Here is a 14,665-nt window from a genome sequence, read left to right on the forward strand (position 1 = left end):
GCTGATGGGTTGACCACAGGCAGCATGGGAACACCCAAGCGGATTGCCGGACCCTTTGTCGTCCATTTGCCTTCCCTTTGGTTGCCTGGGTGGCTGACACCACTGAGCCTAGGGCAGGGTGAGGAGCTTTGTGGTGGCCACACCTGGGCTCTGATTCCAGGGAAAGACCAAGGCCACACCCCATCTGACTCCTCACCCCATCAGATGAGGTGCTCCCCTGGCAGTGAGCAGGATTAGGGGTCGAGTGGGCATTGCCAAGCCCTCCCGTCGAGTCCTGCTCAGCTCCATACAGCCCACCACTTGGAGCATGTTGGGAAGGGGAGGGCAGGGAGGCGGACGGACAGAGACCCTCGCTCCGCTGAACTCAGGAGTGTCCCTGCACCAGAGTCGGCGAGCAGAACAAGCTTTGCTCTGCGCCTGGCACTGCCACCGGGCACCCGTGCTGAGTCCCAGCTGCTCCTGTAGCAAAGGGCCAGGGAGGGTGCCGGGCAGGACGGACCGTGGAGAATGCGCTTCAGAGGGAAACCCCACCCTGCACAAACCCAGAGCAAAGCGGCTGCCAGTGTTTCCCCCCCCCCACCACCCCCCCTCCCGCGCTGGGGCGGGCCGTCCCGGCAGGCTTGCCACGCTCCCACAGGGCAGCACAGACAGCTCTGTGGGGACGTGTGCTTTTATCCTTTCCTGACCCAGTGGCTTCACTGAATGTAAAGGGAGCTGGTAGAGTATTCCCAGCATCAGAGGAATTCAAGGTTAAAATCCATGTTTTAAAGGAGCTAAGGGCCCAGACGTGTCCCTCTTCCTGTTCCTTAGCTGGTTTATTTAGAATAACCAAACTCCGAGCGAGTCCTGTTCCAAAGCTTAAGCCCTTTTCCTGCAGGCGTGGCCCCCACAGAGCCGGGCCTCCAGGCCGCGTCTGCACTCACAGCCCAGAGGCCGGAGGACCGAGCAAGCTGGGGAGGGAGAGGAGGTGCGGACAGCATCCCAGGCTGTGCTCCGACCAACAACTCCATCTATTGCATGGGGAGGGGCTGGCAGGTCTGGGAACTCCAAGGTGAGCAAACTCAGATTTCCTATTTCTAACCTTGAGACTAAGGCCTTACTATGGACCTGTGCCTAGCGATCCCCCGAGAGCAGTGGCAGCGAACGTCTCCGGAAGATGCTCACCCCATGGGAATGCTGATGGGCATGGGGTCCGTGGGAAAGGCGGTCAAAGTAGAGCCTTTAGGCGGGTCTGGGGGATCGAGCGACTGTCCTTGCTGGGGCTGTTGGGGTCCATCCTGGGACACAGAGGACGGGGGTCAGGGAGCATGGGAAGCAGCGATAAGGTGTGAAGGGCCTCACCTTGCAGTGTCCCCGAGAGAAATCGGGGTGTTGGGTCTGAGGGCCAGGAGGCGCAGTCCTCCGATGTTGGGGGACAGCAGCCCCGGGAATTTCCTGAGCAGAAGGACAAGCCAGAGTCCCCAAGGGGGGTTTCTTCGGCGATGGATTGGAAGGAAGGAGAAGGGAAGACGCGATGAGTCCGAGAAGGTGGGACGGGGCAGCGGGTCACGGCCTTTTGTTACTATTCTTTTGGGTGCACAGGGGGCTCCTTCCCTCCCTGCAGAGAACTGCCCATGTGTCCACCTCTGCTCTGCTCGCTCATGAAAATGAGTCAAATGCTATCAATTCTACCAGAAACCGTCCACACTCAGCCCAGGATGACAAATAAAAGCAGCACAGCTCCCGTTCTCATACTCGTTTACTCAGCAGGAAGGAGAACCGAGGCATTTTACACATTTCAGGGCTGCAACAGGTTTTCTTCCCAGTCACCCCTGGGCCACGTCCCCCACAGGTGACCTGGCTGCGGCCAGGAGGGAACATTTCAGATGCACAGAGACAGGGCCAGACGCTGAGTGTAACCGCTTTAGAAATCTCGGAGAACAGGCCTATTGCAACGGCTGTTTCCATGCCACTGGGCCTTGCGGAGGTGGCTCAGTTGTTGAGCATCGACCTATGAACCAGGAGGTTGAGGTTCGATTCCTGGTCAGGGCACACGCTTGGGGTGTGGTTTCGATCCCCAGTGGGGGCGTGTTGGAGGCAGCAGATCAATGATTCTCTAATCATTGATGTTTCTCTCTCTCCCTTCCTGTCTGAAATCAATAAAAATGTATTTAAAAAAATAAGTAAATGCCGTTTAAACTTTCCACATGAATCCTTGCCCTGGACACTGGGCAATTAAAACACCGTTAAGCTTCAAGACCTTCAGGCAAATGGAACTGGACAGGGGAAGGGGGCGCACGGGAAGGACTGTGAGCCCACAGGTGATGAGGTCACACCTGGCTACAGGGAAACCCACCCGGCGCCCCGAACCGGAAGCAGCGCCCCGGATTCCGACTCAGCTCCCAAAGCCCATGAATGTGTGGGGTAATTTCTGAATTCGGAAGGAGGACGGAAATGTGTTTCTCGTTGAGGGGACCAAGAACGTGAGCAGAAGGACAAGCCAGAGTCCTCAGCTCACTCCTTCTGATTCCTTCCCTACGGGCCTGAGCGGGCCCCCAGCAAAGGGGGGGGGGGGGGCTGTGCACACTGGCTGAGGGGCGCGTGGAGCGAGCGGGGGGTTTGGGTGTTAAGCCTAGCGCTGCCCTTCCAGAAGGAAATGCTCCGACCCTGCAGTAAGGAGGCCTTGGATTCCTGGGTTTTGGAAATGCTGAGGTGCTGCTGTGGGGAGGGCGGGGCTGGCAGTCCAGTCTGGGACCCCAGGCAACCGTTTGGGATTCTTCCTCGTGTCAGTGTCGCTGGAGGGACTATGCGGCTGAGTGGATGGGCAGAGAAGGTGGGGATGGATGGGCAGAGAAGGTGGGGGTGGCGGAAGAGGCGCACCTGCTCATGGAAGTGAGGAAGGACAGAATGGGGTGGAGGTGCAGGAAGAGATATGTAAAGGCCCTCGAAGGGAAATAGTCTTTCTTTGTATTAACCTACTGAGCCAGCCCAATTCTTATTTGGGAGGGTTTTGTATATCACTCAAAATTTTGTTGCAGGATCATGAAGCACCAAATCGCTTTGCACCTTGTACTGAGCCCAGTGCCTTCTTTTCTCCTCCTCCGGAATCCCGAACGACTCTTGCCTCACAGCAGAGGGAAAAACGTGTGTGCTCCCTGTTGTGCTTCCCACAGGCCAGTGTGATTTCAGCTCTGAGGCTCCCCGCTGTCCCTGTCCACGCCCCGCCGCTTGCAGGTGAGCATGAGCAGCAGGAGCAAGGGCAGGTGCCAGAGGCTGCAGAAGAACAGCTTCCTGGAGCTCTTCCTGTCCGCGTCCCTGTAGAACCGGAAGCCGAGGTAGGAAATGTACAGGTTGATGGGGAGCGCGATGACGGGGAAGGTCCATGTGGTGACCCCCAGGGCGGGGGCTGCGGCGGACAGCGCGAGCAGCGCCAGGCAGTGGCGCAGGGCGACCCGCCGGCACAGGGCGGGGTGCGTGACCGACATCATGCAGTAGCCCCCGCGGGAGTAGTCCTCCCGAAGGCCCCAGCTCAGCGCGTTGAAGTGCGGGAACTGCCAGGAGTAGAGGATTCCGCCCAGAAGAAAGGCTCCTGTGGAGACAGGGAAGCAGAGAACGTCGGGATTTTACCAGGCACCACCTCCCACCCGAAGGCCTCCGGCCCCAAGGGGCTCTGCCCGATTCCACCTTCACGGGGCCCCAGGCCCTGCCAGCCTGGGTCTCACCTCCGCTCAGCCCGCCCAGCCTGCTCTCCACAACCTCCCCGCCCCAGCTCTCATCTGGGTGGGCAGGGCGCTGGCACTGGGGGGCGGGGTGCCCGGCTGCAGGGCTTAGAGTGACACACTTTGAGGCTCCTGCCCCCCCTCTTCTACCTCTCCCACAAGAGAAGCCCCTACAGCACAAGCAAACGCCTTGGGAGGGGCTGCCCCTGGGCGCTCTGTGCTGGGCTCCCGGCTGTGCCCACACGCTGGCCAATAGAGCATCTTTAAAAGAAGGGATGTGCATTGCTTTGTAGACATAATGCCAATGGGCGTTCAACAGACTAAAGTATTGCTGTGGACAGTGAGGACCTTTGGGGAATCAGGAGGCACAGAAGGGCAGGTTGGATCGTCCAGGTACAACTGAGTCAGACACAGGGGGAGAGAAGAAGACCTTTTGCAGTTTGATGGGAAAACAGAATGATCTCTGGGCTTTAAAGGGACCAGTGAAGAGAAAGTGCTCTCAGCGGTTCTCAGGGCCGGGCCACTTGGAGGCTTCTGAGCATGAAGTCCGTGGACTGGCCATCCCAGCGTCTGTGCAGCCTCTGGCCAGGAGGTCTGAGCGCAGGACGGTGTGCAGCTACACAGCCATGCACAGGGGACAGAACGTCAGCGATGGCTTAGAAGCCAGGAGGGAACAGAAGTCAGAGCCCAGGATCTGTTTATCTGTGGCCAAGAAAGGGCAACTCCGTCTGGAAACCAGACCCGAAAGGGTTAAAATCAGATCCAGATGGATTTCTCTCCTCGTTCTCCAAAGCCCCCTTCGTAGTGTGCCAACTGCAGGATTCTGCTGTGCTCAATACACACTTCTCAGTTATGCTTCTCCTTAAAATAACAACTTAAAAAATCATTTTCCTAAGAGTAGCTCGCTGCTTTCTATGTGAGAGGAAATGGGTATGGGTTTGGCTCATGTCACAAATGAAAGCGCTTTAGAAATCACAGCGCAGCCTTAATGGACTAATCAGAAAACCACCGCCCCCACAGTTCTCCTCGGCCGCAACTGCCGCTGCTCATCCACAGGACGGAAGACAAATTCCTCTCATCAAGATAAGGAGCTGCAACCGGAAGACTTGAATTAGTCGGGGGCTGTGGGGACCCACCTTCGCTGTGCGGTGAACACAAAGCACTCAGTTACTAATTCAAAGGCCTCCCCTCAGCCTCACGCCCACAGAGGGGTCTGGTTTTATGGGGCCGATCTGCTGTAGCAACAAATATTCATGTGCGCCCACTACGCCTTAGGTGCAGTCTGTCCCCAAGGCCTCCGCTGGTGCGGGAGACAACACAAGGGATTACAGCCCAGAGGCGGTGCTGTGGCGAGCACCCGGGAGGACGACCAAGGTCAGCCTGGGAGAGGTCAGGGAAGGCTTCCTGGAAGAAGCAATGTGTACAGCGGACCTGAGGATGGTCTTGGAGGCTCAATGCATTCACACACACTGTGTGTCTTCTGCAACTATTAAATGTATTTTCTCGTCTTCCTATCTAACTGCGGAATCTTTGTACATACTTGCTTTAACCGTATCTGGAAGAAAAGTCTGCTTCCTTCATTTTAATCGGGTATTTGCTGGTCTGTGAATACATAAAATACTGAGAATCCGAAATGGTGGCACGTCTGTGGCTAAGGTTCTCCCAAGGAAGCAGCTTCCTGAGACCACGGTGCCAGAGTCCCAGCCACAGGCCACACCAGAGACGATGCGGGAGTGCGGGCATGCTCACTGCCCTCCACACTGAGCGGACTCAGGAGCACGCCTGCAGGGCTGTGGTCAGCCGCTGGGGGACCCTGACCTCGGGCACCCGGCTCTGACCAGGGGACAAGGCTCAGAGCGTCTTCCTGGTGACTGAACATACACGGCCTTCTGAACTCTGAGCACCTGTCAGTCACGTCCCCACTCTGCCGGGAGAACCTCCGTGGCCACCTCTGCTCCAACCTGGAATGCTGCTGGGTGTGCTCCTGGCATTCTGCTGGCAGACAGGCCCAGGCAACCCAGCTGACTCTTTCCTAAGAGAATGGAGCTCCAACTCGTTCTTCCCAGAAGCGTTCCTCTGGCAGCTTCGGCTCTACTCTCTGCTGCCTGGGGGCTTACACTCACCCTTCCCCCCAGGCCACTGTCACTCACTGTGGGAGCATGGCCTTGAAGAGGCTAAAGGATGGGGCTCCAGCGAGTCTGGTGCTGGGTTCGGGGGACTTCCCTTCCATACAGTAGGCTCCCTCTCCCCATGGCCCTCACAGCCTCTGGTCCATGACTGGCTACCTGGGTGTGGTCATGTAAATGGGGGAGGGGCAGCTGGGAAGCAGCGCCATACCCAGAGCTTGGTGCTCAGGGATCTGGAAGCCTTTCCTCTGAGGGGAGCACGAAGGGGCCCTGAAAGAGGCCTCAGTCCTACATCAGGTGGGAGGGCAGGCGCGCAGGTAAAGGGGAGAGGACGTGGGCCGGCTTATCAGCTGCGCAGCCACTAGGCAAGGCCGCCCGTCCTCTGCGATGGAAACAGTTCGCAGGGCCTGCTCCCTCCCACGGCTCCTGGGAAGCTGCCCAGGCCCCGGAGGGGCCTCGCCTACTGCACAGCTTATGCCCAGCGGGCACCGGTTTCCTTTGAAGGGAAAGAGGAGAGTAAGGGAACCACCAAGCTCTGACTCTGAACGAAGTGCTCCTCTCCTTCTCCATCTTACCCCCGGAGGGCAGTTTCGAGCACCTGTGGGTCCAACACACTCAGGTGGTCCCGAGGGACACCACTAGCCTGCTCCTGAGCTGCGCGGCCACGGCCACCAGGCACCCGCTGACACTTCCTTCAGGAGGCACCGGCCCTGCGCCCTGAACGCTCCCCCTAAACGCTCCGTCTACTGACAAGACCAGCACACCTTCGCCCCAAGCCGGCCTCCTTACACCGCCAGCCTGGGCTCCAGCAACGCATTCCAAAACGCCCTTTTCAGCCTCTGCTTTCGCCTTTGAGAACAGGGCTCTGAACACTGTTTGCTGTGCTAACACTCCCATGAAAACATCCCTTGTTCCCTCTGTCTTTAAAATATCATTCGTCTTCATTAATCTGAGCTCTAAGGCTAGTTACGAAAAATTTCTCACACAAAATGAACACACTCATTTCTGAGTTTGATTTTAACAGGCAGTTATTTTAAAGAAAATCTTTAAAAGTGCTTGGGTTCAACAGTGCCTGGTAAGCCCGCAAGTATTTGCTGGGAGAATGAGTGAATAAATTCTCTCCATTCTATTTCCTTATCCTGGAGGGAAGGAGGTAAATAAAATGAAACAGGACTGAACATTTTGTAGTTTACCAGCTGAGACTAAAAACACTCATTCTCTTTTTGTTCTAAAACCATCCATCTGTGAAATATCATCTCCTGATAAGCGCCCACACCTAAGTCCTCATTTGTGACTGAATGTTGTCTGACATAATGTTTACCACACAACATCTGAGTGACAAACCAAAGGCAATTTAGGAATTAGCTCCACAAGACTGTCACCCAGGCCCACGCCATAAAAGCCCAAGACTGGGATTTACTCAAATTCAGGAAAATTATAAAATAGAATCTGAGCCTTTTTAAGAAATGGGGGTGATGGAAGGAGAGGTAGGCTTGGCAAGGAGGAGGGATGAGATTTTAACCTGAAGCCACGGGGAACTAGACAGCCTCTCCAGATAAACCCCATGGAGAGGCCTGCCGCACGTGGTCCAGGCCCGCGGGGAACTGGGCTGCCCGCTGCCCGCACTTGTCTGCAGTGCCCCCCACCCCTCACAGTTCCTTTGCTAGGGCCCTGGTAGGCCACTCCCTTCTCTGTTGTCCACTGAGAGCAGAATCAAACCCAGTACCTCCACCCCTAAGGCACCAGCTGGCCAGACCAGGGACCAGGGACCAGAACAGTCCCCTGCGGTGGCCTTCCTGAGTTTTACTTGGTAAGCATTTTTAATATTTTCTAGTAACAGCAGTTTAAGTTAAAAATATAAAACGCGCCAAAACCGGTTTGGCTCAGTGGATAGAGCGTCGGCCTGTGGACTGAAAGGTCCCGGGTTCGATTCCGGTCAGGGGCATGTACCTGGGTTGTGGGCACTTCCCCAGTGGGGGATGTGCAGGAGGCAGCTGGTCGATGTTTCTCTCTCATCGATGTTTCTAACTCTATCTCTCTCTCTTCCTCTCTGTAAAAAATCAATAAAATATATTTAAAAAAAATATATATATATAAAATGCAAAGCAATTAGGCAAGTGGGAGGCCAAGGCCGAGCCTTGGAGGGAAAGGGACGCAGGTAGAATACCAATCTAATGATGACCTTGACCTATTCTAACAATGACCTTGACCGACAGGATAGCCACAGAGAGCGCTCCCTGGGCTAGGCCGGTACCTGACAACGTAGCCCTCTCCAATCCAACTCCACGGACAGCTGTCTGTGCTGCACCTGGGAGGGAAAGCAGTGCTCATGGCTCCTGAGCAGCTATTAAGTAGCAAATACCAAGAGCCACTAACATTTATCCATTCCTACCATTCCCACGCCAGCCGTAACTGCCTTGCTCCCCCTGAGCTGGACGCCCTGCCGGGAAGACCCAGGGAGCACAGGCTCTGGACCCACATCACTTGGGCATCTAAAACAAGGAGAGACCGTCTTTCACTGTCTGACAGGGAAACAAACAAAAGCAATGAGGTAGCTGTGGGGAAAAATCAGGGCCCGAAGGACCATCCGGCCTCACTGGTGTTTTATGGAGGCAGCAGGCCCTTCAGTGCTCAGTGCTCTGCAGCTTCACTGGCCCAGCAGCCACCACAACCCACAGATCTAGCCACCACGTCGGGGAAGGTGCCTTTGAGCACCCACTTCCTTGCTCCACAAACCCCTGGGTGCACCGTTTTCTACAGCGATTGACCTCCAGTTTATCTCTGCCAATTGGATAGTCAGCTCTGCAAGGAGGACCGTCCACAGGAGGGCTGGGCTGCCTCCTCCCCATCCTGCCGCCGTCTGCTGACCCTGGGAGAGGGCTTCTGCAGGCCCACGTGACCAAGTGGCAAAAGCGACGGTGCTGGGCCTCTGATGCCCTGGCTGAGAGCCAGGGAAACAGGGCAAAGGAATGGGACGTGTTCAGGGAATCGCTGTCCTTCATTTATCCTTCCCTCCCACCTGTGCATTCACTGGTGTTCGCCAGCTGCTCTTTCAGCGGCCAGGTTGAGGCCTCACGAGGATGGGGCAGCCTCGAATACGTGGAACCCTATTGGAGAGGGGAGGAGCGGGCAGGGGCAGGAGAAGATGCAACTTCAGTGACAGGCTTCAGGGACAGATGCCCAACCCCATGGAGAACCAGCTGCTGCACACGGTGAACTAACCCTCCAGTGGAAACCCGCTGCTTCCTGGGAAAGCCTCCAGGGATTCTCTACCTCCTTCTGATAACATATCAGCTCCTCAGATCATGTCCCTGCTTGCTCTGGTTCCCATGGCTACATGCTCTTCCCTCTCCTTGGAAAGCACGTCTCCTTCGCAGGTGAGCTCATCATGACTTAATCCAGAACCCGCTGTGCTCCAAGGCTGCCTCAGACCAGCTCGCAGCCCTCTGCAGACCCCTTTCCTGCTACGCCTTCGCTCAACTGTCTGATTACCTGCCTGCCTCGCCCTGAGGATGGAGTGAGGCATGGTTTCTGTGAGGACTGGATTGTAGTAATATTTGTGTCTCTCAGTGCCCAGCACACAGTAGGTCCTCAACTGATCCCTGCACAATGAAGCTGCATAAGAAGGGGGAGGCCCCAACAATTCCTAGCCCACGCTAGTCCACTGAGAGGTGATCACCCAGCCTCCTCACACACTCCTCACCCTCCTCTTCCTCACTATCAGGGTAGCTCAACACAGTATTCTTCACAGGCTTCTCCTAAGTGATTTGTCTTGGGAGGTTCAAAGATAACAAGGCTTGGAGATACCACTGAAGAAGGGCTTTTTCAAGCAAACAAGTCCCCTAAGATAGGAACTCAGATGAGAGATGTAACCTCTGTGGCTTAATACAAATGACACCACTGGTGCATCTCAATGCCATCTGCCCATGCCCTCTGCCTAACGCCTGGGTATTTCCAGGTATTCTGCCAGCTGGAGCCCTCTGGGTCCTGTCTCAGTGTGGTCTCCGCATGGGGCACCAGCAGCAGCACCACCTGGGGACTTGTTAGAAATGCACATTCCCAGGCCCCGGACCCGAATGGGAAGTCCTGATCCAGGCATCTCAGCAAACCCTCCAGGGGTTCCCCGGGCACTGAGGTGTGAGGACCGCTGTGTTTGACTTTGGCGAGACCACAGTACAGACCCCACAGTGCCTATTATTACAGTGCAAACTCGTCTGAGGAACGGAGCGCAGGTTCACAGGACATCCATCTGTCCTTCCGGGCAGAACTGTCCGGAGGGTGAGCATGCTCCAGGCCTGCGCTGTCACACGGCAGCTGTCAGCCACCGTGGCTGTGGGCGTTTGGAACGGACAAAGGGACTAAACGAACTTCTCACGTTTAAATTGAAAAGTAAAGAGCACATGTGGCTAGTGGATGCCATATTAGACAGTGCAGTCCTAGAAGATGGCAAAACGACCTGAAAATCGCATTCCACCTCATTCCTAAAATCCTAGCAACAAAGATCTTTAAATTAGATCCCTCGATGCCTACTTCTTCATATCGCTTCCTCCTGTGTGGTGCCTTTACACAGCTCATGCTCAGTAAATATTGGCAATTGCCTGTGGGTTAACCTAGTTTTGTCATCTGTTAAACAGAAGGCATTTACGCACCGATTCATTCATTCAAAGGTCCCTGCTTATCTCAAGTTTCTCTATCAATGTAGTGCTTTGAAACACTTTCTGAAGCTGTTTGAAGCATAATGTAAAGTAGCATTATTCTTTCTGTGCCAACTTGATAGGCTTTAGGTGCACAGTGTGACCCCTGGTGCATTAGAACTGGGGGCAGTAAGCCCCGCAGTGCGGCGGGATCCGCACGCATCATTAAGAATTATAGAAAAAGGGTGACAGACGTCAACCTCACACGCTGCTGAGGAATCGCTCTGTGGCTGCACAGCCCTCTCAGGCATGCCGGGATCACTTCAGGTAGATGAAGGGTCTCCTTTTTCAAGAGAAATATGCATTTTCATCTTGCTACTTGAAACAAGGCATAGCCTGGCTCTTAGCTGCCCCTCATTAATGAGTTTGTATGTAAATGATTAAATCTGGGTCACAGAAAGACCATACCCCAAGTTTTATTTAAAATATGTCTATTAGCAGCTTAGCCAAGTCCAGACCGTCCCTGAACAAGGGCTCCTGCGGAAGGTGTGTACTGAAGCGGGAGGGAGGGCTTTTGCAAAGCTCTCTCTCTCTGGCCGACTCTGCTGAGGCTCCCACTCTCACAGGAAGCTGCCTGGGAGTGTGACAGGGGCACCGAGCCCTCAGCAAGAACCTGGGTCCAAGACCCCACACAACCGAGTGACCCAGTTCTCCTGACCTGGATTCGACTGCTTCCCGTCTCCAATGATACCTGTCCTGCAGCTGTCATACCTGACCCTGGTGCCGCCTGACCTGGGATTTCCAAGACGGAAAAGGCAGCTGTAGGTGGCTTGCTCCTTCGTGCAGGTGAGAGGAAACTGAGGAGGGCCTGGCATCCCTGGATGGCCAGGCAGGTGGCTTGGCGCCGGGCATCTAAGTGGCAAGCAGCACTGCCTGGTGTGGATGGGGTGGCACGGAAGGCTGAGAGCCTGCGAGTTGCTGACTTTCTTTTCCGGCCCCACCTGGCATGACTGGGAAACCACTTGAAAGGTATGGAGGGCACAGGAGGGGAGCTGGGTTAGGGGGCCGAGGAAGTCTGGACCAAGTCAAGGTTGAGACTCCAGGAAGAACTGAGGAGGAAGAATCTGACCAGGAGTTTGGTGTATGCAGGCTACCCTTTAAATTTACATTGTCATCTAGTCCATGAGGTCTCCCCTTGCCCGCCTCACCCAGGCAGATATGACGATGCACCCCACCAAGCCAGGAGCCCCTTGCAGGCTTCAAACAACAGCCAGGTGACAACGGTTGCTCCGCTTGCATCCCAATAAGATCTCATGACCTTTCTTGGTCTGTATGAACCTGCCCATTGTATGAATGAGGAACACAAACATAATTCATTTAATCCTCACAACGCGATGAGAAGGGACCATTATTGGCCCCATGTGGGGAGATGAGGAGACACCGGCATAAAGGGGTCAAGTACGTTCTGAGGGACCAGTGTCAGGTGGAGCTGGGCTCCCCCCGGCACCCCGCTCTAGGCACGGTGCTCTGTGGGGAGGAGACTGGCCGGCTCCACACAGACCAAACAAGCATGTGCCTCTTGGAATGCTGCATTTGTAGATTCATGGAAGCCCGACATCTACAGGATATTAAAACCATCCTAAGAGACAATCATGGCAAAGGTGTAAGCATCATTGTAAGCTTGCCAAATCCGAGCCTCAGAGCTTTTATAAAGTTTCAGAAATGTGGCTTATGGGGCAACGGTTTATGGTCAATTGCCTTTTGATCTCTCATGTGAAAAATATGTACTTACATATATTGCAGGAAACCTCACCACTTCCTAAGTGTCGGGCAAAAACACTAATTACTTGACTAATTAGACTATGAAACTTCCCTTACAGATGGTAAAAATGGGCTATTCACCCCACAAATTTAGTTGTGACATACCACCAAAAAAATGTGGAAATGTCTCAATGGTTTTACTGTAGACAGCATGAACAATTTAAGCAAACCATATAAAAATAAATGAGAAACTAATGGAAATAGTCTGTTCTTTCAGAGGGGAAACACCGGGTCTGTGGGAGGAAGGAGCTAGTGCCTCAGGCCTGCCAGCGAGGGGCGGCGGTCCCAGCGAGCCAGGCCTGCCAGGCACCTCCTGGTAGGACGCCCCCAGTGAGTCCCCGGGCCAACCCGACTCGTGCTCCGTGGGCACTTTCTTTCCATGGCACTTGCTGCCACAGGCGGAGGTGCTCGCCTCTGGTTTCCATCCCCCTCTTCCAGTTGACAGAGAAGCCAGGGCAGCCTCCGTGAGCTGTGCGCACACTATTTCAGCCTGCCCCTGCGCGCACTGCCCACAGGGCCCAGTGAAATGGACTCGAACACCACGTCCTGCTGCCTGGGCCAGGAAGAGCCTCTGACCAGTGCGTGCTCATGCTGCGGGGAGAGCCTGAGCGCCGGCCCCCGCACCTGTCCACGTGCCCGCTGCGCGGGCGGGACACACTCACCAGCATCTAGGCTGCCAGTAGCTGCTGTCCAGCCCATGACGGGGGGGATGGCGCCCACCACGGCTCCGACCCACGTGTTGGCAATGCTGACCCTCTTCAGCGGGGTGTAGCAGCAGGTGTACAGGAAAATGTTGAAGAGCCCCAGGGCTCCTGTGAGGGGGTTCACCCCCCAGGTCAGAAGGGCGACTCCTGGGACGGCACAGCAAGCGGCAAAGGTCACAGCGAGCAGCGGGCTGCAAGAGAGCAGAGCATAGCGGTCACTTGCAGCGTGAACCCGGCAGGGATCGGAGCTGACGAGCAGCACCCACCCATCCGAGGAAGCCAGCTGGGAGCAGGGCTGGCTCCTTCCTGTCTGGGCATCTTCTTCACGAAACTGGGAAATGTAAGGAAAACTGCAATGGCAATGGTGACCGCAAGCCTCATTCTCAACAGTCTACTTTTTCAGAGTACACTTTGTGCAGAACCTTGTGGAAGACTTTGAAGTGAACATAAATGGGACGTACTAGTTTCTGATAACATGCATGTTCATTTATTCTTTAAGAAACCTGAGGTCACTCCACTGCGCCCTCTCCCTACAGAAGTCAGGCCGGGGCCTCTGAGGAAACCACCCGGCAGGCCCCACACTGCGCCCCCTGGGAGGCGGGAGTCACGGGTGTGCAGCTTCTCGGGGGCTCAGGTCTGGCAACGGCCAGTTCCCCAGGAAGAACCTTCCCCCTACGGGAGGCAGCACTCTCCATTCCCAGGGCTGCAGGTTCCCATGGCCGGAGGGAAGCCCTGTGCTCCCAACCCTGCCCCTTGAGGAAAGACTATGACAAGTCAGGACTGGGAAGGGGGTTGGGAGTGAGGAGAGCGCCAGCTGGAATGCCCGGTGAGTCAGGGAAGCAGAACCGAGAGCTGGGAGGGGCTTGGAGAAGTCCAGCTTCCACTGGTGTGCTGAGCGCTGGGCCTGGAGGCAGCTCCCAGCAGATGGGAGTCCGGATGGAGCGGAGAGCCGACCAGGGATGCGCTGCTGTCCAGATGCTTGAGATGGAAGGCCCGTGAGCTACCCCGAGACTCCACGGCACATGCAGTCGGAGGGAGAACTTCCTCTGTCCCGGCCACCACTCCTAAATCTTGTCAGCTACTTCCTCAGCCCTCGCTCGGCACCCTCAGTCTTTATTCTGTTCCCCACCCCCCAAAACCACTCCCACTCTGGGTGCCATTTCTGAATCCGCCTTCTGGCCCACTGTCTCCACTCCTGCTAGAGAAAACCCTATAACCGACCAATTCCTCTCCCCTTTCTCAAGTCTCCAGATTCACCCTGGCCCCTAATGCCCTCGGCAGTGGCAAATATCCTCATCTTTACTGCCTGACCCTTCTTCCATTTTGGGGAGGAGGGGACACCATCTCCATTTTTAAAGATAAACTCTACTTTTGCTCTAATTTAATCTCCTCCCAAACCTGTCTTTATCTTCTATCTCCACTATTGGCCTTTTGCATCCTCTGAACAATTACTTTGTTCATATTTCCCCCAAAGTTCTTACTGTACCTCTTCAAACCCACACATGCTGATGAAGCGACTGCACAGGGCTCATGTCTCCAGCCTGGCTTCCTACCTGCCCGCACCCCTCCTCTCCCACCCCCTGAAACGACTTCTCACTTGGTTTTCAGATATGGTGGGTGACATAATTTCTCAGAGTCAAGTTTAGGACAGTGCCTGTGTTGTTCCACCCCGTGTGCCCAGA

General features: G+C 55.3%; 1 protein-coding gene across 2 annotated transcripts in view; it reads right to left on the reverse strand.

The window, feature by feature from the left end:
* Nucleotides 1-1,725: 1,725 nt before the first annotated feature.
* Nucleotides 1,726-14,665, reverse strand: part of COX10 (cytochrome c oxidase assembly factor heme A:farnesyltransferase COX10) — a 117,735-nt gene continuing 104,795 nt past the window's right edge. For both annotated transcript variants that reach the window (XM_081109632.1, XM_081109633.1), the window contains 2 exons: nucleotides 12,942-13,174; nucleotides 1,726-3,568 (listed from right to left, as the gene is read on the reverse strand). In XM_081109632.1, coding sequence (XP_080965758.1) covers nucleotides 3,001-3,568; nucleotides 12,942-13,174 — 801 coding nt within the window. In that variant the 3' untranslated portion in view covers nucleotides 1,726-3,000. The remainder of the gene's footprint in view (nucleotides 3,569-12,941; nucleotides 13,175-14,665) is intronic.

The sequence above is a fragment of the Myotis nattereri genome (assembly GCF_964212035.1).
Source record: "Myotis nattereri genome assembly, chromosome: 16".
NCBI classification, from domain to species: Eukaryota; Metazoa; Chordata; class Mammalia; order Chiroptera; family Vespertilionidae; genus Myotis; species Myotis nattereri.